This window comes from Apteryx rowi, unplaced genomic scaffold (assembly GCF_003343035.1).
Source record: "Apteryx rowi isolate R43461 unplaced genomic scaffold, aptRow1 scaffold_123, whole genome shotgun sequence".
Taxonomy (NCBI): Eukaryota; Metazoa; Chordata; class Aves; order Apterygiformes; family Apterygidae; genus Apteryx; species Apteryx rowi.
This window is the reverse complement of record NW_020447453.1, coordinates 1,615,146-1,641,396: the sequence shown is the minus strand read 5'-3', so window position 1 is coordinate 1,641,396 and position 26,251 is coordinate 1,615,146. Positions and strand designations below refer to the sequence as shown.

The 26,251-nt window shown below is 36.6% G+C and overlaps 1 protein-coding gene across 2 annotated transcripts in view; it reads left to right on the top strand.

Annotated features, from left to right (window-relative positions):
• The window catches only part of TFDP1 (transcription factor Dp-1), a 45,876-nt gene that overhangs the window by 8,334 nt on the left and 11,291 nt on the right, over positions 1-26,251 (top strand). For both annotated transcript variants that reach the window (XM_026055272.1, XM_026055265.1), the window contains exons 3-4: positions 5,218-5,284; positions 22,501-22,607. In XM_026055272.1, the coding sequence (XP_025911057.1) occupies positions 5,218-5,284; positions 22,501-22,607 (174 nt within the window). The remainder of the gene's footprint in view (positions 1-5,217; positions 5,285-22,500; positions 22,608-26,251) is intronic.

Genomic DNA, 26,251 nt, shown 5'->3' with positions numbered 1-26,251 from the left:
ATCTTCCTTGACAGGCTCTGGGAAGGAATATACTCTAGTGGAAATACGTTTCCTTTCAGATTTCCCCATTTCCCGGTTCTGTCTTTACTACTCCTTACCTGATTAATCTTCTCAATCTGGTCCCAGCTTATTTACCTTGTCAGTCCTAGTTTAATTTAGAATAGATTGTATTCTTCTTCCCAGTTCCCACGTTCTGCCCATCTCCATACAGGATCTGATCTTGTCCAATTAAAGCTCTCTCTTAAGTTCTCACCGGTTCTTTTTCCTCTGCTTCACTGACTCCCAGTTTTTCTGCCTCAACTCATCTGTCATCTTCTATCTGATTTTTTTCTGGCTCATTCCAGAGCTGATTTCTTTCCCAGCCAGTCCCAATATTCCCCACTTGTTTTTCTGTCTGTCCCATTCTGACTCCCATTCTTTAAGCAGCATTATGTATTTGGCACCCAGTTTTCTTGTTTTGTTGTCAATCCCAGTCCTGTTCCTCATTCTAGTGAGTTTAATCTGCTATTAACAACTGAACATTTCTATTGAATTAAATACCTTTTGGCAAATACCTCTGTTTCTTCCAACTTTTTTTTTTCTTCTTCCCCAAGCTCTTTCTCAAGAAATATAATTAAAATGAGCTCATTACCTAGAAGCCAGACAGAAAAGGTATTTCTGTGGCAAAAAAGCAGTCTTCTGTTCCCCACGTTTACTTATCCCAAAGAAGTATGGAGATCTTCCTCTCAGCTTAAACCTGATAGACATAGCACATGTACTTGTTAAGTCTTGTTTTAGCCAAACTTCTGCACTTGGTCACACTTTTCATGGGTTCTTTGTCTGTGAATCCAATTTCAGCTTCCATCTTTTCTGTTTAATTTAAAGATTTAGTGAATAATTTTATGCCAGTTTTTATTAAGAAATTGAGCTCTAAGTTTGGAAAGCTGAGGAAGAAATGATACTTTTCTTGTAAGGGTGTTGAGTTTCTAGTGCATAACTACAAAGATTACAGAAATTAGCTTGTTAGCAAGATAATAAATTATTCTGTGACAGTCTGCACTAAGGGATGATTTTTTTTAATGTAAGTGAAATTCTCTATATTTTTAGTAAAGTTTGTTTCAGTTTAGCTTTAGTACCAGSAAAAAGGTATTTCCCAGTTGACTGTCAGGCTGAGACCACTTGTAGTTTTTCAGCTTTTGCTTGAAAACAAAACAAAAATAGACTTTCCAGTCCTTATGACTGCTGGTGATCTCATAGGAGGCCAAAGCTAACTTAGCTGAATTTTTGCTGGTTTAGCCTGTCAGTCAGTTTCTTTTCCCTAGAACTTCTGAAGAATCTGATGAGACAGAGTCTAAGTGGTGGGTTGGGGTAACGACTCCAGCATGGGTTCTGCAGCTACAGTTCTCAAATTTACTAATTTGTCCAAGGGTTTTTAACCTTCTCCTTCTGATCTGTGGAAGGAAGATCAAAGTTTATATTCATGCTTTAAGTTACTATAGCTTAGATGCTGTATGAAGTGTTAAAAGCTTTTTTTTTTTTTTTCCCCAATCATTGTCCATTTTGTTCAAATGCGGAAAGGACAAAGGCTGAAAAGATGTCGTATTTTCCTATATCTGTTGTTACCCATTTAGGAGACTAGGGTTATTTTATATAGCCGTACAGAAGCATATATAGCCAACATGTCTCTCTGAAGAGAAAACAGCTCTAAATTGTGAAGTTGCAGTCAGTTAATAAAGCTGAATCAGATGTTCAAAATCAAATGTTAAGGACGCGATATTATTTGAAGCAGCCTTGACATTGTCATCAAAGGAAGTAATGCATCTTGAAATTGAGGATCATGAGAAGATCATCAGAAAAAGGAGAATACAAAGAAATTACATTATCAGGTGGAAAAAAGTCAGAATACCTTGATACAAATTGATAGATAAGGCCTGAAAACTAAGTGCGTTTTCCCATCATAGAACAGAATTTCTTTCAAGTTTAAACCCTTCTTGTGGGAAGGTTACTTTTCCATTGGGGGGAAAAAAATTGAATACTTCACTTTTTGGTTCAGTGTGAATCTGTGACTATGTGATTATACCTAATGGGAGCTATGGTCACATTTACCTCTAGGTTTTGTTTTCTTTCTTTCTTTTTGAGCACTGCTTTGTGCTAGATGCATCATGGAGGAGTAATCCTGGTCTCTCCTCCAAAACAACACGCCTTGAATAATAGGGGGAATTATTTTGAAATATATGCTAAGGGATTTCCTAGTAGCTCCATTTTAGAACAAAGATACCAGAATTTCATGTGGGATGGAAGTTTTGCTTTTCAGTTCTCTAGCCAAAAAGATTTTCAAAACTGTATTCCTGTCTTAAAGCTTGCATGTAACTTTGAAGAGACTCCACTAGTGACAAATTTTCACAACCTTAGAATCAAATAAGGTACCCAAAGTGTGCAGATACTGGGGCTGGAGTAACAGAATTTTCAACAGAAATTAATTTTCATTAAGAATAATAGCAGCTGGAGGTGCTATTTTCTATAGGATTTGATAGTATTCTTCCCAAGTAGTTTTCCTGGAGTTATTCGTAGGCATGCTCTCTCATGAGTGAGTTGAATTTTTAACTGCCAGAACTGAGCCTTCTAGCAAGACGCTGGTATGAACGATGGTAGAACTGTAACTTCTGTAGTCTTCATGAGTTTCCTGGTTTCTGAGAAGGTTGTTCTTAGTGTTCGATTATTGTTGTTCTCTGATTTTTTCCCAGTTGCATTCTATTGTTGATTGAAATGCAGTATTTTTCCTGAATGTTCTCTGGTTTGTCTGTGGCTTATGTAATTCCAGTCACACAAAAGGGTGGATCAGGGCATGCAGCACTAACCTGACCCTTTGTAGTGCTGGGATAGATTTGTTGTGTTTCTAGAGTTATATATTGTTTTGGGTAATTTTATTCACTGTAGATTATGAAGAAGAAGAGCTAAAGCTCGTCAGATGATTTGGTATTACAATTGTGGTAGTCGCTCGAGTACTGAAAAATAGAATAATTTTTTAGAAATGGTTTTATTGGAGACCATCCTAGTTAAGAAAAAAATTGTAAAATAGGAAGGGACCTATAAATAACTGATTACTGAATTAGCAAATTAGCTAATTACTGAATTAATAGCTATTTCAGTAATTACTTGCATTTGAGAATTGAGAACTTGAGAATAATGCTCACAGCTTCAATATTTGTGTTTGGATTATCACTATAACTGACACATGAACTCAATGCACATTTTCTTTTGCATATTAAACTGATGCATGGATTTAATAAATCAAAATTGTTAAATTCATGTGCTTTGAAATGAGACATGTTAAAGAATAAAACAGCCATTTTTCTGATGGTCCACAAATCGCAAACTCAAGACATTTCTTTTCGTTCTTATTGGTATGTTTTTGATTCTTATGGAAAAGAATTGGCAGGAATCCTAGAGCATAAACCTGTTCTTTCTGCTGTTGAATAGAAACTGAAGCATTACATTTAAAAAATATATGACAATGAGATTGCACTTCCTGTGTGGTTTAACACTCTTGTGAAATTGAGGTAGTATAGGTATAATGTAATACTTAGCAAAAAATTATCTTTGTATAATACACTGGGTTCCAGTGTTCTGGAATGTCATATTGCCATGGAATGCAGCTCTAATAACACATTTGTATGTGATACTGATTTCACATTGATGAGTGCTTTCTTTCTTTGAAAGCATTTGCCAGCTAATAGAGTGATATAGTTTGTTGTAGTTCTGAATTGTGTGCAATGAAGAGTTAGGCTTATAAAAGTTCAGACGGCTGGGAATAGGCCACTGGAACTGTCGTTTGTTTAAGCGGACCTTTGAATCCCTACTGGGGGCAAGGCGGAGAGTTAAGTAGTGTTTTTATACTGGTAAGTTGTATGTACTTGCAGTCTTATTAAAACAGGGCTATTCCATTACTTTTGAGGGAAAAAAATAGGAGAATAGAAGACAGAAATGCCACAAGCTCTTCATTTTACCCATCACTTCCTTTCTCTCCTTGGTTATGCTTTCTCTGTGACATCAGGTCCTCCTAGGACTCTGCCATGTCTTTACAGGCCACTGTTCTTTATGATTTCTTTAGCAAAGTTTCTCTTCTGCGTACTTCCCAGCCTGCTTTCAATACTCAGCCATCTTTTTTTCTCCTCTCCCCTTTCACTGAAGAGAGAAAAGTTTAGAAGGTTTCCCATTTTCTTGTATTCTTACCTTTCTTAAGAAATCATTGCTGTCATAAACCTGGGTCATAACAGCACCATAGCATCCCCTAGTGGCTCACTTATCTTGCAGAACTTCTGTCTCACCGGGCAAATTTTAAGCAGGGCTCTTCAGGTTGATTTTTAAGGGGAAAGCCTTGCTGTTGACTAATAGCAGGCCACTTAATTGTCTTTTGAAGATTCTTAGTAGCCTGCAAGATACCAGCTATGCACAAAATTTAGCTAGGAATTCCAGCTTCCATAATATGACATGCTAAACTATGGTAAGTACGAGTGTTGGCTCTCTTGCTGTTCCTTCTAAATGGAAGCAATACGTGTGTCCTGTGTTCATTATTCTTTCAGTACTGTTTTGTCTGGAAGTACCAATGAATTAGCGAATCCAATATTTTCTATCCAGAAATTAATAGTAATTTTTTTGAGTAACTTCCACTGTGAGCTTTCTCAAGGGATGGTGATTACTTTATATGTTTGTATATAATGCTATAGCTTTTTTATTTAAGAGCTTTAAATTCTGATTAAAAAAACTAAAAAAACTCTCAAGCTGTTTCTTTTGTAATGCCATTTTTCTGATAAAAATGATTAAAGCCCTGTCTACCACCAGTGCTGTTTTTACTATAATGTTTAGCTTCTGTAGTAGGTAAATAGTATCTACACAGATAAAAGTGTAGTTACAGGTGTCAATGGTTCTTGTTAGAAGGGTTTTCAGCTATCTCTTAAAACAATGTGTGTGTACTATTAGAGCTTAGATTAGGACACAAAATAGCAAGGTAAAAGTGAAAGTATTTTCTCCTTGCTTTTTCAGAATATGGTATTTATAAGATCTGCAGATTTAAAAATTTGTCATATTTTGTGCCATAAACAGTGTGGTTTCATAGTGGCAGTGTTTTGAGGAAACCGGAGTGGTGGCAACAGAGTCTTTTGGTATGATTCATTCCATCTTTAACAACAAAAGGCTGTCAGTATTTGTAAATTTAATAAAAGTTACTTTCTTTAATAGGCTGGACTAATTGAAGCCAATGGAGAGCTTAAGGTGTTTATAGACCAAAACCTAAGTCCTGGAAAAGGTAAGAAAAAGATTTTTAGTAAGACTCCATATTTCTTGATTTTGTAGTTGTCCATATAGTTATTACTGCTTTTAAACTGCTTTCTTAGTATATTTTTTGTAGAGCTTTTCTTAAATTGTATTTTATGTACTCAGGCAAACAAACTCTAGATTTGCTATGGCTTATAATTGTCTTTAAACTGAGCGTGAAGTTTAGTGGCAGTTTAATTGTCGTCCAATGGTTTTCTTATTTGSGTAGCTGTGTTAAAGTATACAGGCAATGATGGTCCAAAACATCATTTGGATCAGTATGTTTCAGCATTTGGAAAAAAATGCAAGAGCTGCAACAGTTTAAAATATGTTATGACTATTTATATGATAGTGCATCCACACTAGCACAAGCCTATCTGAGATAATATTATCTGTAGAACTCTTTTAGATTTGCAGATAATGGCTGTGCTTGTGCTATAGTGTAATGTAATCAAGCCTGTGGGCTATAAACTTCAATTTGATAGGCAAGCTCAAAAACTAAAAGTATCTAAACACTTGGGGAGTTATGTGCTGCATTTTACAATTAGCATAATTGGGGAAAAACCAGAAGCACACAATGTTCCAGTCACCTGCAGTTCCAGGCAGCTATGTCATATCATCTCTGATTATGCTTTATGTGAAAATTATTCTAATGGAAAAGCTGTTTCTGGAGTGAGACTCCAGAACTATTTTCTGATTTCCAGTTAAGTATATTCTTGCCAATTTATACGTTTTGCTTGTAATCCGGTGTTATTTTTCAGCTTAATAGGTCTTCTCTACTATGTTTATCTACTATTTAGAAATAAAAGTTGTATATCTTAATGATTTTTAGTTTGTCAGGCCAACCAGCTGTTTTCTTCTAGCTTCTTCATGTGATAGGCTCCTTTTCTCCTGGATTTTCTTTATAGGCAGTCTGTGAGACTGTTTGTCCACCTGTTTGTTCAACTTTCTTGAACACAGGTAACCAAAATTGTATATATGACTCCAGGTGAAGTGTTAGTCATATTTGTACAGAGGTACTAATAATTCTTCTGTGCAATGTTGTGTTTGTGGTTCACAGCCATCTCGCAATAGATTTGGTGAAATAGCCATTTTTCTTTGTTGTTGCTTCCAAGTGATGATGATCTGGTTTAGTCTTCTGTGTGACAGATGGTGTGCTTTGATGTTTGTACAAGTAGGCTGAAATTTTTTAGGACAGAGTCATCTTCTGCTTCTCATCTGATGCTCTCATAAACCTCAATGTTGACAAAGTTGTTGACTTTATGTACTATTGGATTACACTGGTGTACTGTAAGATTGACCTGGAGTCCAGTTCAGGGGAACTCCATTAGTGATATTGCTCTACCCTAATATCCCATTTCAGAAGAACTCACTTAAGCATTTCTCTTCACAGTTTGCAGAAGAACTTCTAATTTCTGTCGCCACCAATTTAACTAATAATTTTTGTATGTAGTGTAATATATCAAATATTTTATTGGAATCTCAATACACTTATGTCTGTGACATTCTCTTAAATAAAAATGTACATTCCTTTACAAAAGGAAACTGTCTGACTAATCTGCCATGATCTACCTTTGAAGGAGAAGGCACTGTGGCTTGAATAATTGTATTAACTGCAGAAGGGATGCTTGTTTGTGTCTGCTGGAAAGAACTTGCCATGCAAACAAGTCAGTACATTAATTTTTTTGATAACAGCCACAAGTTTCCTTCAGACCACTATCCATGCTTAGCTGTTCTAAAAGGCAGTAGAGACATGTAATCAAAGAGCGGTCCGCATGTATATTTGTAACACCTCCTCCCACCCCACCTCCTGAAACAAAAAAAAATATGCGAGTACAGACTTGATCCTTAACAGCTGTACCATTTTACCAACCCCTATGGACAGTAAAACTGATCGTTTGGTAGGGCAGATATTTATGGAGACATTTCACGCCAATGTGTTTTACACTATGTATGAATTAAGTGTCTAAGCCCCTGTTATCAGCAATGGAGATCTATTCAACACAGATGGTGGAGTCTAGACAGTAAGAATTGGAAAAGTGAATCTTTTATGATTGCATAATTCTTAAAGCAAAACTGGGAAAAAACAGGGGCCAAGTTTCTTTGCTGTTAGAATTTCTAAAGTTAATTTCAGTGGTTAAATATTTTATTTTGGGCTTGCAACTCCTCTGTTTGAAAATCCAACTTTGTTCTTAATGTATACCATCACAAGTGACACAAGCAAACTAAGCTATCCTTAATCTCTGCGCATCATTACTTTCAGGAGAGTTTCTAAAGGTAATGGTCAGCAACTAATTCTTAATTCTGAGAAGAACCAGTGACTGTTTCTGTTAGCTTGATTACTTTACATTTCTTACCTCTAACTTGTCCTTGTTTTATATGCAGGCTTTGTAGTCTTAATCAGGATTTAACACAACAAATCTTTTTGTCACTGAAGTATTCAGATGTATATTGGAATTTATTCACTAAAGTGGTATTTGTTTTCCATTGTTACTTTTTTTTAAACAATTTTAAGTTTTTTGTGTAGACTTTAAAAGTTGGTATTTGAAATATAACTTGTATACACAAGATAGTATGTACTTTCTTAATAGTAGTTGTGTACATTAGGTATTACATAAGAAAATCTAGTGCTGTCTTACTAAGTCTGTGAAAGATTTCTTTTAATTTCGTGATGAAGAGGATTCAGTCCACAATAATGGATCAAAAATGCAGGGTAAGCTTTCCATAGGGTATAGGTTTTTTTTTTTTAATACTTTTTAGGTATTTAATAAGGGTTCTTTTGAATTATCTTAATGACCAGAAGGTTAGAAATGCATCTGGTGTACTTCAAGAATGAGTTGAAGGAGGTCAGGAAGAAACCTTTCTGTTCTCCGGGGTCCATCACTGAAATGTCCCCCCCATCCCCCCACCCCATCAGCTTTGTATTTCATAAAATGAAGGAATCTTTTTCGAGAAATCACAAGTCAATCACAATGAGAGTTTGGGGAATGTACTGCTTTATTGATACTGGATAAGAACATAAGAAGTCCCCTACTGTGTTAGACCAGTGGTTTGCTTAGCCCAATCTGCTGTCCCCAATAACAGTAATGGGGGAAACTATTCAGGGAGAATGCATGAGCGTAGCTGCTTATTGTGGTACTTTCCCTTTGTACTCTCACAGCATTCAGGGTCTTTGGATTAGGAATATTAGACGGTGCCTTCCATCATCTTTGGGAATAGTCTGATTTTGAAAAGCTCAGCAGAGTAAGAATGCAACCTCAACATGAAATTCTTGACTGACTTCTGTTTCTATGTGTTGCTAGCTGGGTGTGAAAGGTATCTGGAGGAGCTCAGTTGTCAAAGAAATAAGGTTTTTAGGGACATCAAAGAGGACAAAAACAGACTTTGTTCACCCAGTCATAAGGGCATACTCCTACAAATGTTTTGGGAGAGTAGGATCTTTTTCTTGAAATGATTCTGTAACAGTGTATCAGAGGTCTATAAGGTGAATATGAGACTTAGTGGAAGATGTATGAATCAAGTATCCCAGGTTAGCAGAGACTGACTTTTCTGGCCAAATCAGATTATGTAACATTTTTTTACAGCCTGAAGAACGGTGCAGCAACAGCAGTTGCTGCTTCAAGATGCAATTTACTTTAGGTCTAAACAGGTTAAATCCTGCCATACAGGTTGTTAGGCTGTTGTTTTTTTCCTAATATACATATATATGTAAAAGCTATTTATGAATATAATTTTTAAAAATACTATATGATGTAAAATTAATGTTTCCAAATGAAAAGTGACTAAAAATCTTCAGGCTATGATGTTGATAATCTTTTTAAAGAAATTTTCAGGGGTCAGGTTTGCAAGAGGTGTAAGATTTGATGTTGATCAAATTTTCGTACTGCAGATACCATTTCACACAAACTTTTGGAGCTGTTTCTATGCATTGTATTATAGGGTAGATCAGTTCAAAGCAAACTTGATCTGATTTAACATGGTATAGGAATGAATATGCACTCTTGAAGTAGTGCATGGGCTACCTTGACATAGGTACCTCRTGTTACAAACTATCACTCACAAGGCTGAGATTGCTGTTCACTGTCTTAAGAGTTTATACTAGTCTATAAAAAAGCAGAAAGTACTTTGAGAAAGTGTTTTCAAACCTTACATTCAGGTTCTTACAAGCTTAAGCAGATGACATTGGCCTCTGAGGCAACTAGAAGTTGCTCTGGAGTATCTACCATGTGAACTGAGTTATTAGGCCAAAGAACAGAGGAAAAGGATGAGATGGTTTTTATTACCTGTCAGTAACTTGAAACCGAAAAAAGGTCTGTGATGATAATCTGAGTCATAGACATTCTTAAAGTCATCAAAATATATGATTGTTTTATCAATACAGAGTGTAAGCTTTGTAAAGGGTTTTGTTTTGTTTTGCTTTTTGAAATCATGATAGAACTTTGGAAGTTAGTGCTTTGGTTGAGACATCTGTACAGAGTATGTAAATTTGAAGAGAAGCCTTTCTAGTAAGATGTATATGTTTGAATTTGCCATTGAGTGCCTTACATGAGTGCCTTATTCACTGAATTATAAAAACAGTCATGATTTTATTACTGTGGCTTAAAAAAAAAAATTGCCAGGTAGTTTTATTTTTGTTAGCATTTTTTTTTCTTTTTTTAAGCCCTGTCAGCAAAGTTAAAACTAATAATCTGGTAGAATATTTTGAAATGGAGTGAGGAAAATTCTGTCTCCCAGATTTTGCATGCAGCGTTGTGGATTTTTACTGATATATAGCTGTATATATATATAGCAGTTTCTGAACTGTGATGTCACTTACCTTTAAGATTCTTCTTTTCTTACTAGAAACACTGTTGTGTTTTTTTTTAGCACTTACATTATGGTAGGTGGTCCTCTCAGGACTTGATGCAAACATAAGTAATGTGTAAACTTCCCTATCACTAGCAATTACAGTGGTAGTAATATTTTTATTTTAATTTGATTAAATTGGAGTAATAAAACTTTTTAATGGGCAGACAAAACTGAAGGTTTTCGCTGTGTACCTTCAGAACAATTTTTCATAATTGTCAGTAAAAGGAATAATTATGAGCTAAAGAAAGTGTTTTGTTTGGTGATTGTTGTCAGTTATCCACACCTTTTGGAATAGCTTGAAAATGGACTGCTGTAAATTTTTTACCTACGCTAGCAGAAATCTGGGACCTGCAAATAGAAAAGGGGACATCATTCGTCTTGCTTAGTGGTTATGTTGAACGACCTCTTGCTCAAAAGGTCCAAAAGCTGTAGAATCTGCGATAGAGAGGGTATGTTAGGGAAGCATCTCTTTATGCAAGTGCTGCCCTTGTATTCGTTCCCTCATCATCCACTACTGTCAGAAAGAGGTTACCAGCCTAGACAGTCTTTTTATTTGAGCTAGTGTGGACATTCTTACAGTCTAATTTGCTTTGGAGAGACTGTTCAAAATCATGAACTCCAGATTGATTTTTTTGTTGTTGTTTTTTTTAAACAGGGATTGACTTTATTTGGTTTAAGAGGAAAAAGTAGTAAAAATACTGTTCAGTTTACAACATTTGGTTTGAATAATGCATGTGAATTTGAGTAAATTGTTCCTGGAGATGTAACACCGTTTGAGAAAGTGCTCTAGAAAATGAAATTTTTCTTCAAAAACATCTTCAGTATGGAATAAGAAGTGTCTTTTTTTTTTATGTGTAGTAGAGATGAGTTGAAAGCTTGTGCATAAGATACTTTAGAAAAAGCTGAGTGCAAGTTCACCTACGTTCTCAGGTACTGTTGTGCATTTCCACTAAGGGAATGTAACACCCAGGCATTTAGCTGTGAAACTACAAAAAAAAGCAGTGTTAGCTGGAGTTGCTCAAGCAAGCTGCAAATTTTTCCCTTGTGTTAGGGTGACACCATTAGCTCTGCTCACCTGAGGAAGATTGTCTCTGCCTACTTTTGTTCCTTTACCACAGAGAATTTAGTCCGCAAGGCTAATTCTCAAAGTTAAATCTCAGAAAAGCAGTAATCCAGTGACACACCAAATGATATTGCCTCAGATCAGACAGAGTTTTATATGGATTCCCAGATCTTATGAAGGATTTAGCAAATGTACAATTAATTTATCTTCTTGATGCAGATGCATATTTTGAGAGAAATTTTTTTACTATCCAAGTATTTCCCAGTCCTTGAATGAGGAAATATAAGTAATACAGGTTTTTAGTATGTTTGGCTTCAGGGTGCTCCTGTTGAAAATCTCTAATTTCTCCTGGAAGTCCTGTCTTTAAGGACGTGAGGCATGGCTAGCTGTTTGTATCTTGGTACAGCTTTCCTCTTAAGAACAATGTTTGCTTTGAGGCTAATGCCAATAGTATCTGAATTTCTAGTCTGGTGGAGTTTGGGGCCACAAATCCACAGATTTGGTCTAGAGTGTTTGATTTAGTTCAAGTATCAGTGTGAAAGGTTTTGGTGTACTTGGAATAACCAACAAGTTAGTTTTCTGGTATAAGCCTGTTCAGGAGAGAAGCAGCACTATAACGTACAGAGAGTGCCCTGAGAAGGGAGGAAGAGATGGTGGCAGCACATTTCTTTCAGGAATTCCTGTGCAGTGCCAAGGTATTTTCTAGTGTGCAGCTTTGCTAGTGACTCTGGTAGCAAGTGATATGTGCAGCAATAGATAGCTGTATATCCTGATGGCCTCTCATTGATATATTGCAATAAAACTACTTGGTTTTATATCTGCTGCTTGTTCAGTACTGCTATATTTATTGTCAGCTTCAATTGTGACATTGCAGAGGAAAGCTAAATCCCTTTGGAATCAGAGATGCAAGTTTCCTTGGCTCATTCCAAAATATCCAATTGCATTTCTTCCCTAAAGACTTGATTGCTGAGAAGAACATTGTGCAGGGCCCTTTCCATTGCTTGTTATCCTGTATTAAGGGATGGGTGTTGTAGAAATTGTGCCTAATTTAAGCCCAATAAACCCTCACATTATGATCACAAGCTATAAGAATTTCAAATATTAAGTGAAACAATGCTCTAAAGGAACCCAAATTGTGATTTATATCTCTGTTCATTTTCTGGTAATAATATAAAGGAGAAATTGTTTTACTCAAAATGGAAGAAGAGAGCAGTTTAATTGTGGAGTAAAATTCTAAAGTGTCTTGATTATAATTGTTTGCTTCTTGCATACCTTAGTTAAAAGACAAGGATAATCTTATTTGGATATTCTAGTTGTTTTTCTATTTCTTTAACACTCCGGGATTGAAACTCAAAAAAGCCCCTTAAGAAAGAAAAAGGGGGTGGGAGGGAATCTGATTAACTCCTGGGTTTGTTTTGGAATATCCACCTGGGTAATTGCCTAAACCTGAAATTACTCATATCCGCCCTGTATATGGACTTTGACTGATAATTATAATCAGAATTCATTTGGGGACTCAGAAAATATTAAGGGGTGGGAGGGATGGAAAGAATTTTTAAAAGGAGCTGGATAAGTAAAAATTCCTTATGGGTTTTTGTTTTCTGCTAAAAACGATTTAGCAATGAATTTTACAGACTTAAAAGCTTTGCTGTTCAGAGAGGCTGCATTTCAAAGAAAACCACTATATTCTGATCTTTATTGTTATGGGCAGATTAAAGTTCATACTTAAGTATTATATAGGAAACTGCTCAATTCTAATCCTGCTCCTTGCTCGTGAGGGTATATGCTGGAAGAAATGATCTGCGTCAGATGAGTGGAAAGGAAAAGAGAACCAATAGTGTTTAATGTTGAGTTGAAATTAAATCTCTGAAATTAATTTTAAAATGCCAAGGAAATTTGGATCATCTGTCATACCAGTAGGTGGCGTTATTGGTATGTAACCACAAAATATGTGTAAAAAATGTCTTTAACCCCTTTCACCTCTTAAACTTCAAAATAAAGTTTCACATTGTATGGGCATAAATAATCTGACTTTTGTTTTCATTTCAGATTTGGTAACTGAAAATTCAAGTCAAATGTTTAATTTTGGGGGACATATTTAGACTCTTACATTTTGATGCTGCTTAATTGTAAAATTGTCTTTCTTGTTCTTTTTATTTATATGACAAGAAACTTTTGCAATTTAATTTTATTGTTAATTTTCTTTACAAGGTCAAACTCTGATTTTTGACAGTGACTGGAATCGTTACTCTGGAATAGAAGTAGAGACCTATCTCACAGTCTGTGATTCTCCCTTTAGCAAATAGTTATGTSCTTGAACATTGATTATAAAATGCCTGTGTTATCACAGCTCAGATAATTCCAATCATTTGTTATTTTTCTAAAGCCATTGTTAGGAAATGGAACTGTTGCTGCAAATAAGAATGGTATTAAAAATGTCTTCAGCTAAGGGTAGACCACACAGTTTATTTCAATACAGTGTCAGAAATACTGATTTATAATATATGGAATAAAGTATCATTAGTCATATCTAAGGCTGATAAGAATTGCCTAAAAGTCTGAGTTGTTTGTATTAAGTGCTCAGAACTGCTGTATCAGCATGTTGTTTTAACAAGATGATGCAACTTGCTCAGTAAACAAAGATATTCTTACTTGACTTGGCACACACTGGAGACAGTGGTCTGTGTGTGTTGGCAAAGCTTATGGTAGGTTGATCCCTTCTCATTTTCAGAAAACACCAAGCTATACTTGCATATAACTAATTGTGATATATCTATGGCGTTTGTGAGAGAGAAGTTACAAACTACAACATCCTAAGAAAGATATCTGAGTAGTCAGCTGCCARAATCTAATTATCACCTCTGCCTTCTTTCCCCAGATCTTCTAAGTATGCCTTTTATAAATATACTCTCTTAATCTAAGGCTAGTCAAATTGATGCTTTGTGATAAGGAATGTGTTCTTTGTGATAGGGAATGATCATCTCTGTAGCTGATGTGAGCCGAATAGAAGGCACTTTAAACACTTAAAACAGCACTTTAAATTAGTATTTTCATCCTAGATGTGTCTTCAAGACTCCTCTTAAACTTAGAAGAAAGCAGTGGTTCTGGCTAAGTGATTTGGGGTAGATATTATAATGAAAAACACACAGAAAATAACTGTAAACAGTCCTTGAGGGAATTGTTGGCATTTGATTTCCACTTCACCTATATCTAGTATTGGGGTTGAAAGAGATTGTTGTCAAGCACCGGGCTGGTCACTGTGTTGAGACAGCTTAAAGGATTTGAGACTTTACTAGTAGTATCTTTTTGAGGGCATAGTCACGTATGATTTGTATTGAGACTAGCTTAGGAAGATTGCTGCCTTCAAGTTGCATAGCAAGCCTCAAGACAGATTTCATCTGCTGTGTGGAAAAAACATGTGTTTCAAAGCTTATTTAATCAAGACAGAAGTTGTGGAATTCATAAGAGCATTTTTAAGCAGTTGTACTACAAATTGTCATTTGCGAGGTTAATTTTCTTTAGACCTTTCTTAAAATAACCCTTTGCTCACCTCCTAACCTTCAGTCATGTAGAGTGTTTACTTACAAACTGTTCCTCTGGACAGAGTTTATTTGAGACTGTTGCAGGAGATGGTAGTAATTATTTTGTGTTGTGTGTTCTGACAAACCACTCTGTTTCTCATTCTGTACAGTCCTTGTTGGGGTACACTAATTCAGAAAGTGCTTGTAAAATTACCTTCTTACAAAATCCAGCTCCACCGTATACAATACTGCTTCTATGCTAGAAGACAGACTGGCAAGACTTAGTTTGTTGGAGATAACATTATCAGGAAACTGACTTGTTTTTCAGTTAACTTCTGCTGTTGCATCACTCCTATTGCTCTGTCTTTCACAACTACAGAAAGCATGCAGGTAGATTGCCTCAGCAGATGGTACAGCACTTAGAATGGATGGGTTTTCTGTTCCTGGATCAAGGAGTACCTCAGCCCAACCTCTGTGATATGAAACACCAAGTACAGGGATGCTACCGCTATTTCATGAACTGGGGCAGTCTGCTTTGGGAAAGATCTATTGCTTTGCTTGCAGAGCACACACCTTTTTCTAATCTTAGATTTGCTGTGTCATCTTTTTTTGTGGGATGTCAAATTATTTAACAAATTATTTTAAATAATGTTCATACTTGGCTGTATCACTAGTCTGTTTTATTGCTAAAATTCTGCAAGGGATTCTTTCTTGGCCAAATTCTTGGGTTTGCTTTCATGTGCAAGCCAAGGTCCAGACCAAGAGTTGTCCTCTAAATGCCAACAGTAACCAAAGGAGACTAGTTTACTGTGTTTCTGTGTGACAAGAGCACTTACCTGTAACAGTTTGTAGATAGATCAACACAAGTTTTCGTGCTGCTGCTTTTGCTATTCGAGTTTTACACAGCATTGCTCCTTGATCCCATCTGTATCATTATCTTCTGTTTGGAGGCATTATGGAATTTTGTGTTAACTAAGTTCTACTTACTTTGAGGTTTAATGATTGCAAATGAGTTACTAAAAGAAGTCATCCAAGCTGGCTGGAAATTGAGAATTTAAATAGTAGTTATGTCCTTTGGGATAATTTTTGTGTGTGTGTTTTACCTGGCCCTTTACCACTCTTTTTGAAGTCTTTAGTCCTTTAGAAGAAGGAAGAAAAAAAAAAAAGCGGCAGGAACTAGCTGTATTAATATGTATTTCTTTTGAGAAGGAAGAAAGGTTTGTGCCAGGGGAACTGTCTGCAAACTTGTGCTTTTAATTTTTACATGCTACATATGCACACCATCTCTTGGCCACCAAGTACAGTGTTACTCAGATTACARTAATTGCTGTAAGAGTAAGTAACAATAATTAACAAACAATTGGTAAAATTCCTTTGAATAAATTAAGCTGTAATTGACTTGCAAAGCTGAGTTTATAAAATTATTTCTGCTTCTATCCTTAAAAAAGACTGTGAAACTAGAATGTTGTTGGCCTCATTGAAAATGCGTAGTAGAAAAATGTCTGCACATCAGGTAATTGGAAAAGTAGTAAGACTCACTTGGGAAGGACAAGTTGAAAATTTATTTTTTTTAAAAGCTCCATTTATTAAATCAGTAATAGTAGTATTGTTCCTGAGCAAGTATGCTTTTCTGTTTAGTGTATTATCTTCTATGGGTTGACTTTGATTTCGGTTAGAACTGAACTGTGTGTTATTATTCTTCCAAATACATTTAACTTTCTTGTAAATCAGTTTGTACCATAAAAATAAACATACCATGTCATTTCTGTATAGAGCCAGGCTGGTTCAGCAGCATGCATTAACTCAGGCTTAGCACCACAGAAAAATCAGTATATTTCTTTGGGAACCTTTAATTGTCAGTACAGGCATACCTTGGAGATATTGCAGGTTCAGTTCCAGACCGCTGCAATAAAGCAAATATTGCAATAAAGCGAATATCGCAATAAAGCAAGTCACATTAATTTTTTGGTTTCCCAGTGCATATAAAAGTTATGTTTACACTATACTGTAGTCTATTAAGTGTGCAATAGCATTATGTCTAAAAAACCTGTGTACATACCTTAATTAAAAAATACTTTATTGCTAAAAAGTGGTAACCATCATCTGAGCCTTCAGCGAGTCGTAATCTTTTTGCCGATGGAGGGTCTTGCCCTGATGTTGATGGCTGCTGACTGATCAGGGTGGTAGTTGCTGAAGGTTGGGGTGGCTGTGGCAAATTCTTAAAATTAGACAGCAGTGAAGTTTGCTGCATCGATTAACTCTTCCTTTCACGAAGGATTTCTCTGTAGCATGCAATGCTGTTTGATAGCATTTTACCCACAATAGAACTTCTTTTAAAATTGGAGTCAATCCTCTCAAACCCTGCTGCTGCTTTATCAGCTAAGTTTAAGTAATACTCTAAATCCTTTGTTGTCGTTTCAACAATGTTCACAACATCTTCACCAGGAGTAGATTCCATCTCAAGAAACCCCTTTCTTTGCTCATCCGTAAGAAACAACTCCTCATCCATTCAAGCTTTATCATGAGATTGCAGCAATTCAGTCACGTCCTCAGGCTCCACTTCTAATTCTAGTTCTCTTGCTATTTCCACTGCATCTGCAGTTATTTCCTCCACTGAAGTCTTGAACCCCTCAAAGTCATCCATGAGGGTTGTAATCAACTTCTTCCATACTCCTGTTAATGTTGATATTTTGACCTCCTCCCATGAATCATGAACGTTCTTAATGGCATCTCGAATGGTGAATCCTTTCCAGAAGGTTTTCAATTTGCTTTACCCAGATCCATCAGAGGAATCACTATCTATGGCAGCTATAGCCTTACGAAATGTATTTCTTAAATAATAAGACCTGAAAGTCAAAATTACTCCTTGATCCATGGGCTACAGAATGGATGTTGTGTTAGCAGGCATGAAAACAACACAAATCTCACTGTACATCTCCATCAGAGCTCTTGGGTGACCAGGTGCATTGTCAATGAGCAGTAACATTTTGAAAGGAATCTTTTTTTCTGAGCAGTAGTTCTCAACAGTGGGCTTAAAATATTCAGTAAACCATGCTGTAAACAGATGTGCTGTCATCCAGGCTTTGTTGCTCTATTTATAGAGCACAGGCAGAGTAGATTTCACATAATTCTTAAGGGCCCTAGGATTTTCGGAATGGTAAATGAGCATTGGCTTCAACTTCAAGTCACCAGCTGCATTAGCCCCTTACAAGAGAGTCAGCCTCTCCTTTGAAGCTTTGAAGCCAGGCATTGACTTCTCCTCTCTAGCTATGAAAGTCCTAGATGGCATCTTCTTCCAATAGAAGGCTGTTTCGTCTACACTGAAAATCTGTTGTTTAGTGTAGCCACCTTCATCAATTCTCTTAGCTAGACCTTCTGAATAACTTGCTGCAGCTTCTACGTCAGCACTTTTGCTGCTTCACCTTGCACTTTGATGTTATGGAGATGGCTTCTTTCCTTAAACCTCATGAGCCAACCTCTGCTAGCTTCAAACTTTTCTCCTGCAGCTTCCTCACCTCTCTCAGCCTTCACAGAATTGAAGAGAGTTAGGGCCTTGCTCTGGATGAGGCTTTGGCTTAAGGGAATGTTATAGCTGGTTGGATCTTCTATTCGGACCACTCAAACTTTCTCCATATCAGCAGTAAGGCTGTTTTGCTTTCTTATCATTTGTGTGTTCATTGGAGTAGCACTTTGAATTTCCTTCAAGAACTTTTCCTTTGCATTCACAACTTGGCTAACTGCTTGGCACAAGAGGCCGAGCTTTCGGCCTGTCTCGGTTTTTGATATGGCTTCTTCACTAAGCTTCATCATTTCTAGCTTTTGATTTAAAGTGAGAGACATGTGACTCTTCCTTTCACTTGAACACTTGGAGGCCATTGTAGGGTTATTATTTGGCCTAATTTCAATATTGTTGTCCTTCAGGGAATAGGGAGGCCCGAGGAGAGGGAGGAAGACAGGAGAAGGAGGGAGATGGGGAACAGCTGATCAGTGGAGCAGTCAGAACACACACGACATTTAGCGATTAAGTTCTTATATGGGCATGGTTTGTGGCACCCCAAAACAATTACAATAGTAACATCAAAGATCGCTGATCACAGATCACCATAACAGATATAATAATAACGAAAAAGTTTGAAATATTGCAAGAATTACCAAAATGTGACACAGAGACATGAAGTGAGCACGTGCTGTTGGGAAAATGGCACCAACAGACTTGCTTAATGCAGGGTTGCCACAAACCTTCAATTTGTTTAAAAAAAAAAAAAAAAACAATATCTGTGAAGCGCGGTAAAGCAAAGCGCAATAAAATGAGGTATGCCTGTAATGGTTTGAGAGCTTCAATGCAATTAAAAACTGTAAAGAAACATAGTGTGTATGTGCTCTTCCCTTCATGCAGATGTTTTACTTGCAAGACAATTGTTCATATTAATAGAATTATATGAATAATGTAAGGAGGCTGGAGGCCATCTTGTCCAACCTTCTGATCAAAGCAATGGCCTCATCTAGTTGAATTTTTATGTGTTTGTGTGTGTGTTTGTGTGTGTGTATATCTAGCTATCTATCTCCAGGGAACCTCCTGGGCTACCTCTCGGAGTGCTTTGCAATTCTCCTTGTGAATTTTTTCCCGTGTATCTAGCTGGAATTTCCTGTGCAGCAGCTTGTGACTGTTGTTTCTTGTCCTTTTGCTATGCCCTCTGTCATCTCTTAAAATCCACATTTGGTAGCTGAAGACAGTGATTAAATTCCCTTCCCCACCCCCAACTGTACCTTAGGTGGCTTTTCTGCAGGCTGAAACACACTGAACTCCCTCAGCTTCTGCTTATACCTCATATCTTCCAGTACCTACCTGTTTTTGTGGCTTTCTGCTGGACTCTCTCTTGTTTTTCAACACCTATCTTGTGTTGTGGGGCCCAAAACTGAACACAGTCATCCACATGCAGCTTCAAGAGTGCTGGAATAAAGGGGAATAATCACTTCCTTCGGCCTTCTGGCTATCTTTTTCCAAATCCAGCCCAATGTGATGTTAAGTCTTTATCACTGTAGGGGTGTACTCCTTACTTGTGTTCAACTTGTCCACCAGGACCCTCAGGTGCTTTTCAGCAGAGCTGCTTCTTAACTACTTGGCTCCTGGTCTGTGCTGTTGCATGGAATTACTCTGTCCCAGGTGCAAGATTTTGCATTTGTCTTTGCTGACTTCATAAAAAGTTTTTAAGGAATAACACAATAGCATAAGGAATAACTTTTATTTTTAAACTTATCTTAAGAAAAAAGCCTGCCACTGCATCTGATGAGTTATTAGATGATCAAGATGCTTAGAGAGAGTCTCTTGACAAGGCTGTTCTTTATGAGGTTGTCTTTAAACTGCAGTGTAGCTATAAGGAGAGGTTTTAGGACAAACTGATAAAGTGAGTAATGAGAAATCACCTTGGCCAGAAACCATTTACCTGTGAATTCTAAAAGGACCCAGCAATGATACTTTGGTCCTACTTGCTCAGTATGTGTATCATTTAGATTGGCCTTGGTACCAGAATGATAGAAAGTGACATATCTTGCACCAGTTTTTAAAGTATTCTGATAACTGCAGATCAGTAAGTTTGACTACTTTGGGGCAAATTAGTTGAAAGCGTAAAGGACAGAATTAGTAGACATATGGATAAATGTGATAATGGGAGAAGTTAACATGGGTTTTCTAGAGGGAGGGGAAAGGGAAGTTATGTCTTTTCAAAGTCATGCTTTGAAAGAGTCAACAGTATATGGATAAGGGTTATCTAATCAAGGCGATGTCCTTGGATATCAGAAAAAACCCTTTTATCAAGGTCCTTAATCAGACTTTTAAAGAAACTAAGTTGTCATAGAATGGGAGGGAAAGTCCTCCCATGGATTAATAATTGGTGAAAACCAAACCAAATATAATGAGGACCCTAAGTGAGCTATTGCGACTCAGGAAAGAGATCTTGAAGTCATTGTAGATTATATTATGAAAGCATGATATCACTGTTTGGTGGTGATGAAGCAAATTAAATTAAGAATTACTTAGAAAGGATCAGGGAATAAAATAGAGAAGATGTTATGGAGTTATACAATAACATACGGCATTCCATTGCTATGAATAATGCGTGCATCTCTGTCCCCTGCAAAAAGAAATCTGAAAAGGTAGGAGAACATGAAAGCATACAGGCAACAAGAACTATCAAAGGTATGGAAAGGTTCTGTAAAATGAAAGATCAAATAGATGAGGAATCTTAGTCTTGGAAAGGAGAGGCAAATACAGGGTTCAGCTTGCTATATCACTTTTAAGGCAATGAGGAGGAGGTTAAAAAAAGACATGTTGACCTCAGGGAGGCTGAGCAGAAGATCTGCAAGCACTAATATCAGGAGGGGTTTATATCACTTTACTGCATTCTGCAGAGAGGAAGAACTAAAAAGGCAGTGATAGTGATGGCTGTACTTGAAGGAACAGGAAGGCTTAACAGATTTGTGGTATGAACTGGATATTTGCTGTATCACTGAAATAGCACTGGAGTATTGGTTAATGCACAGAAGAATGACAGGTTGCACCATCCTATCCAAAATTGTGTGAAGCTGTCAGTTTGTCATAGCGTACATCTAATGGTAGCTAGGAAACGCACACCTGTTGGAAAGGAGGGGTTTTTCTAAACTCAGTCCCTTAGCTTCAGAAACAAGATTTGAGTTGCTCCCTGCTTTCTGTGGACTACCTGAATGTGTAAGAGGATTGGTAAAGGTCAAAGACTGATTTGGGCCCTTCCTGGTATAACTGTTGTAAAAACATTTAATTGTTGTCTCTGTGTTGGACAACAGGAGAAAGAAATAAGGAGGAATAGGAGTTATGCCATCCCTCATGGTTCTCTTGGCCTCTTTAAAAGAGGTCTGAGGGAAAGAACCACCAAAACTTTGACCTGATACTTCCAAATGACAGGTGTTGCAGCAAAATTAATGCCTCCAATATTTTAAGACTTGTTTGAGCTGTTATTTTTTTTCTGTCTTTTTAGTAGTCAGTCCTTGTTGTCATGTTTTAACCCTGGCGTGGAGCACTAAATCACAAAGAATATTTGGCTTGATTTTTTTTTTTTGCTGTTGTTGAATTTTTGTTTTATGTAGTTTAAGACTTGCTTACACATCAATGATGGTTGTGGTATTGCATGATTGACTCATGAACAGGAAGAGAGCAGCTTTCTGTGCTAGGTTGGCTTACTGTGATGCATGTCTTTTACTCAAGTACTGAGTTCCTGTAGACTTTTGTCCTTTAGCCTCCTGTCTTCAGCTGGGAGGGAACCCTTAGGAGAAAGAGGAAAGTTGGGAATATACTCTCAGAAAGCCCAGTGCTAACCAAATTTCTTAACTATTTCTTATAGACCGATGTGCCTTAGAAAGGTCTATCTTATGCTGAGGCATTGGGCATGTTTTTCAGCTGGTGCAGGAAAAGGTTTCAAATACTAAGCCAGGCAGGAAGTGGGGGAAGAGGGGACCATGCCTTCTATCAGATACCCATGACTCTAAGCTTTGAGAGAAAAACTGGAATATAAGAAATTAAAACATGTTTATACTAGATCATGGAGCTCTAAGTTTACACAGAAGAAAGTTTGGAAGAATATATTATGAATCTTAATGTCTCTCTTGCTTCAAATGCATAGATATTACATTTATATTGACTTTACATGCAGTTCAGATAGTTCATTGGCAGTATTTACGGAACTGGAATTACTAAACTAATACAACATGGCTGACCAGAAGCTTTCTATTTATATGTGTTTTTAGGGGTTGTTTCTCTGGTGGCTGTTCATCCTTCTACAGTAAATACGCTTGGAAAACAGCTCCTGCCAAAAACATTTGGACAGTCTAATGTCAACATTGCACAACAAGTGGTAAGGAGATCTTGCGGTTTTGTTATTGCTTTTACTATTGCTTACACACACTGTAAATCTGAATTGTATCTTGATGTTCAGTATCATTTGTCATGCACAGATTGGCTATATTTCTAATTTTTAAATGACATGTTAGAACAAATGTTTTTGATAATGCTCTTTTGGGGAAAGAAATACAAAGATAACTGTCAAATCAACTTGAGGATATCTGGATTTTTGGGCAACTTTATCCTTTGTTAATCTTGTTGCTTCAAATCAGTGGCTCTTTCAGATTCTGCTTTGATTTGACACCATGGAGATGCTGAAGTTGTTCTGAGAATTTGGAAACTAGGGAATAGAGTGGGACCCTCTGATTTCTATTTTGAAACCTGGCAGAGAGAAGTGTAAATGAAGTCCATTACTACGAATTTATTGAGATTGAAGTTGGGTGGAACAAAATTGGAAACTTTTTGAATTGAAAATTGAAAAGCTTTCTGGATCAATGTTTTTAACGCTTAATTGAAATATCCTTTTGCTTAAAAACTTACTGTGAGCTTGGTGAGTTGTATGAAATTAGTGAATTCAAAGAATGTAATAATGTAATAGATAACCTACAGACTGTGAGGGAAGTCACTTCTACGGTGATCAAAATTAAAATCTGATCCTCTGGAATGAATTGGTCTCAATTCATCCCCTTCTTGAAAGCAACTGTAATGCTTAAACATCAAAAATCTAGTATGTTGTGTATTTGGGTTTCTTCTCGATATGAAAACACATTTTTCCTATCTGCCTTTCCCAACTCTGAGCTGTAAAGAGTGTTTTATAACAGAGAGGCTGCTTAAATCTATGAAGTGTATGGCTTTAACTGTATAGAAGTTATGCAAGTCATTTAGTCCCTCTGCCGTAGGCAGTATATCTGTATAACTGCTTATTAAGCATACTAGCAAGCTGTTACCATGCTCGGGGGGGGGGGGGGGGGGGGCGAGGACACAAAGCCCCAAACATCTGCCTGCCCCCTGCCCGCCATGTTCTTAGTTGAATTGCAGATCTATTATCACACTGTAAACTATGTTTAAGTTTTGAGCTTCCATCTGAGACACTGTAGATTGTTGCCTAATGAAGTATCTGTATAATTGCGGATTATTTACTGTGCTGTATTTCCTTGAGTTAACTGCTTTGAGCAACAACTTGGAAGTTAGACTACAGTGAAATGAGTTTGGCTGACTGAAATTGCTTCTCTAGTCAGAGGCATTTTGTCAATAGATTTCCAAAGAAGGAAACTTAGAGTTGTTAAGGCATTCTTTTAGCTTAATTTAAATTCAGTAACCAACAGTAGGAAGAAGATGATGTTGTTTTAGATCATAGGCCATAATGGCACAGAGGTCATTTTGGGGCATTATTGTGAGGCTTTGTGCATACATAAGTTTAATATTGAAATTGAAATACTATTTCTGATAACTTACAAAATCTTTTCTTGAAGTACCAAAACTGGGGGATAATATTGAAATGACAAATTCTCTGATGCCTTTTTTTAACTTTCAATGTCTTAAGAAAAAAAAATAAGTCATGCCTTCCATCACATGTCTAAATTGACAAATTCTCATCTATATTACCTATGAACAAGTTTCCATGGTAACATTATTAGAAATCTTGATTCTGAAAGAATAACTATTATTAATTGAATCTTTGTTAGTTACCATGGGAAATTTGTGTGTATGTAATCATAAATTCTTCAGCACTTTAAGTCTTTTTCTGAACTTTTCAGCACTAATTTTTTAATGATGAAGAGGTCCCATATCTAAACATGTTTATATTGGCTGTTTTCAGTACAAAACCAGATGCTTAGATATATGTCACTAAAGAAGAGATGTCATTTTTATGTATAGAGAGAGAAATTTTGGATAAATTTTTGCTGACTTCATAATTCTGAAGGATAGCAAGAACTGTAAAAAAAATTACATCTATAACCCTGAAAGTTAAGAGGAGGTTAGTCTTCTGCCAGTGAACAAAATCTACTTGGGAAACAGAGTTGATGAGTTGTCTTGTGACCCTACTTAACCTTGTAAGTGAACTGTATTGACTAAGTCTTGCTGTTCCACTGTGTTGAACTTACTGATGCTTAAGGAGAAGAACTGTAATCTAGTTCTCTAATTAAAAAACTGGAAACTTTGGAGAAACATCTTGGCAGAGATTTCTGTCTCTACTTTTGCTCTCTCTTCTTCCCTCTACCCCCCCACCCACAAAAAAGCCACCCTCTGTTTTCTCTGAAACTATCTTAATTTCATCCATAACCTTTCATTTTAGGATGTTTCCAGTGACTTGCATAACTCTTAAAATGTTCTTTTCATATAAATGTTCCAGAATACAGTTTGTTTATAATTTTGTGAGTAGAAGTTGGGGGTATTAATATTTCTATTACAAAAACTAATAATACTAATTTTTTTGGAAGATTCTGAAACTCCAGACTGTGTGGTCTTAGTATTTCTACGTATTTGTTTTAAATTGATAAGGATGTTAAGTTTTGGCAGCTACTTTGTTAAGGAATCTTAACTTGATTGCCAAGTTCATAAGTTATTCTGGAGTTGCCGTTCATGTCCTTGAAATAACTGAAAACAAAACTTGATGAACATGTTTGGAAACACTGTATATAATTCAAATATTAGGAAATAACATTTTGGATTAATGTGTACAAATTTTAAATCTTTGTGGCAGCCATATTTAAAAGCTAGTTAGATGTATCTTTCAGCAAAACAAGACAATTAATGAATCTTTCAGATTTGTAACTCTGAGAGTATTTAGATTTAAAGCAATTCTTTTTTAAAGTTTTACACTGGATAAGTTTATTTTTGTTCATAAGTTCATATCTCCATTTTATTGAAAAATAGCATGAAGTCTTAACATGTTTGCTCACTAAAAGTCTTTTCAGTGTGTAAGAGGAGTATTAGACTTTTAAGGGTGGTACTTGTATTTCTGGCTTTCTCTGCATCCGAACTATGTAAAGTTTGCATAATACATAAACTTAAATCTGAGACATACCCTTTATGTAAAAATCTGCTTTCTTAAGTTGTAACAGAGTGTATGATTTTGGCTATTTTGAAGACATTTTGTGAATTAGAATGTGAACACTGAGCATGTTTTAAATGTATTAAACAGACTTCACTTTTCTACTTTAGAAATGAGCCTTTGAGTTTGTGCACCCTTCCGTACACCCTCCTTGCTACTGCTGAATGTTTCAAAATGCTGCTGAGTGCAGGAGATGCCTGGGTTTGCTGCTCTCGAAGCAGCTGTGTAATTCCACTCCCTCTGCTGTACTGGCTTGGCCGCTCATCTTACTGCACAATCGTACGAATGCTAGATTTGACACCAGGGAGGTGGCAGAGCTGTTCTGAGAACTGGAAAACTAGGGAATAGAGTGAGACCCTCTAATTTTAGCATCTGTAAGATGTTGGAATCATTTCTTCCAGTCCTCTGTAACTGCATCCTAAGGAATAAAAAGTGGCTAACAACATTCCTCTGTTCTATTATCTTTGTCAGTCGAATAGCACGCTGGTGCTGCTAGTCTTCTTCATAGACTTCTGACATGTTTGGTGAACGAGACTTTTCTTCATGCTATCAATGAAGGGGTTGTGGACTGAATCAGATATGTGTGTCTGCAGGAGGAATTT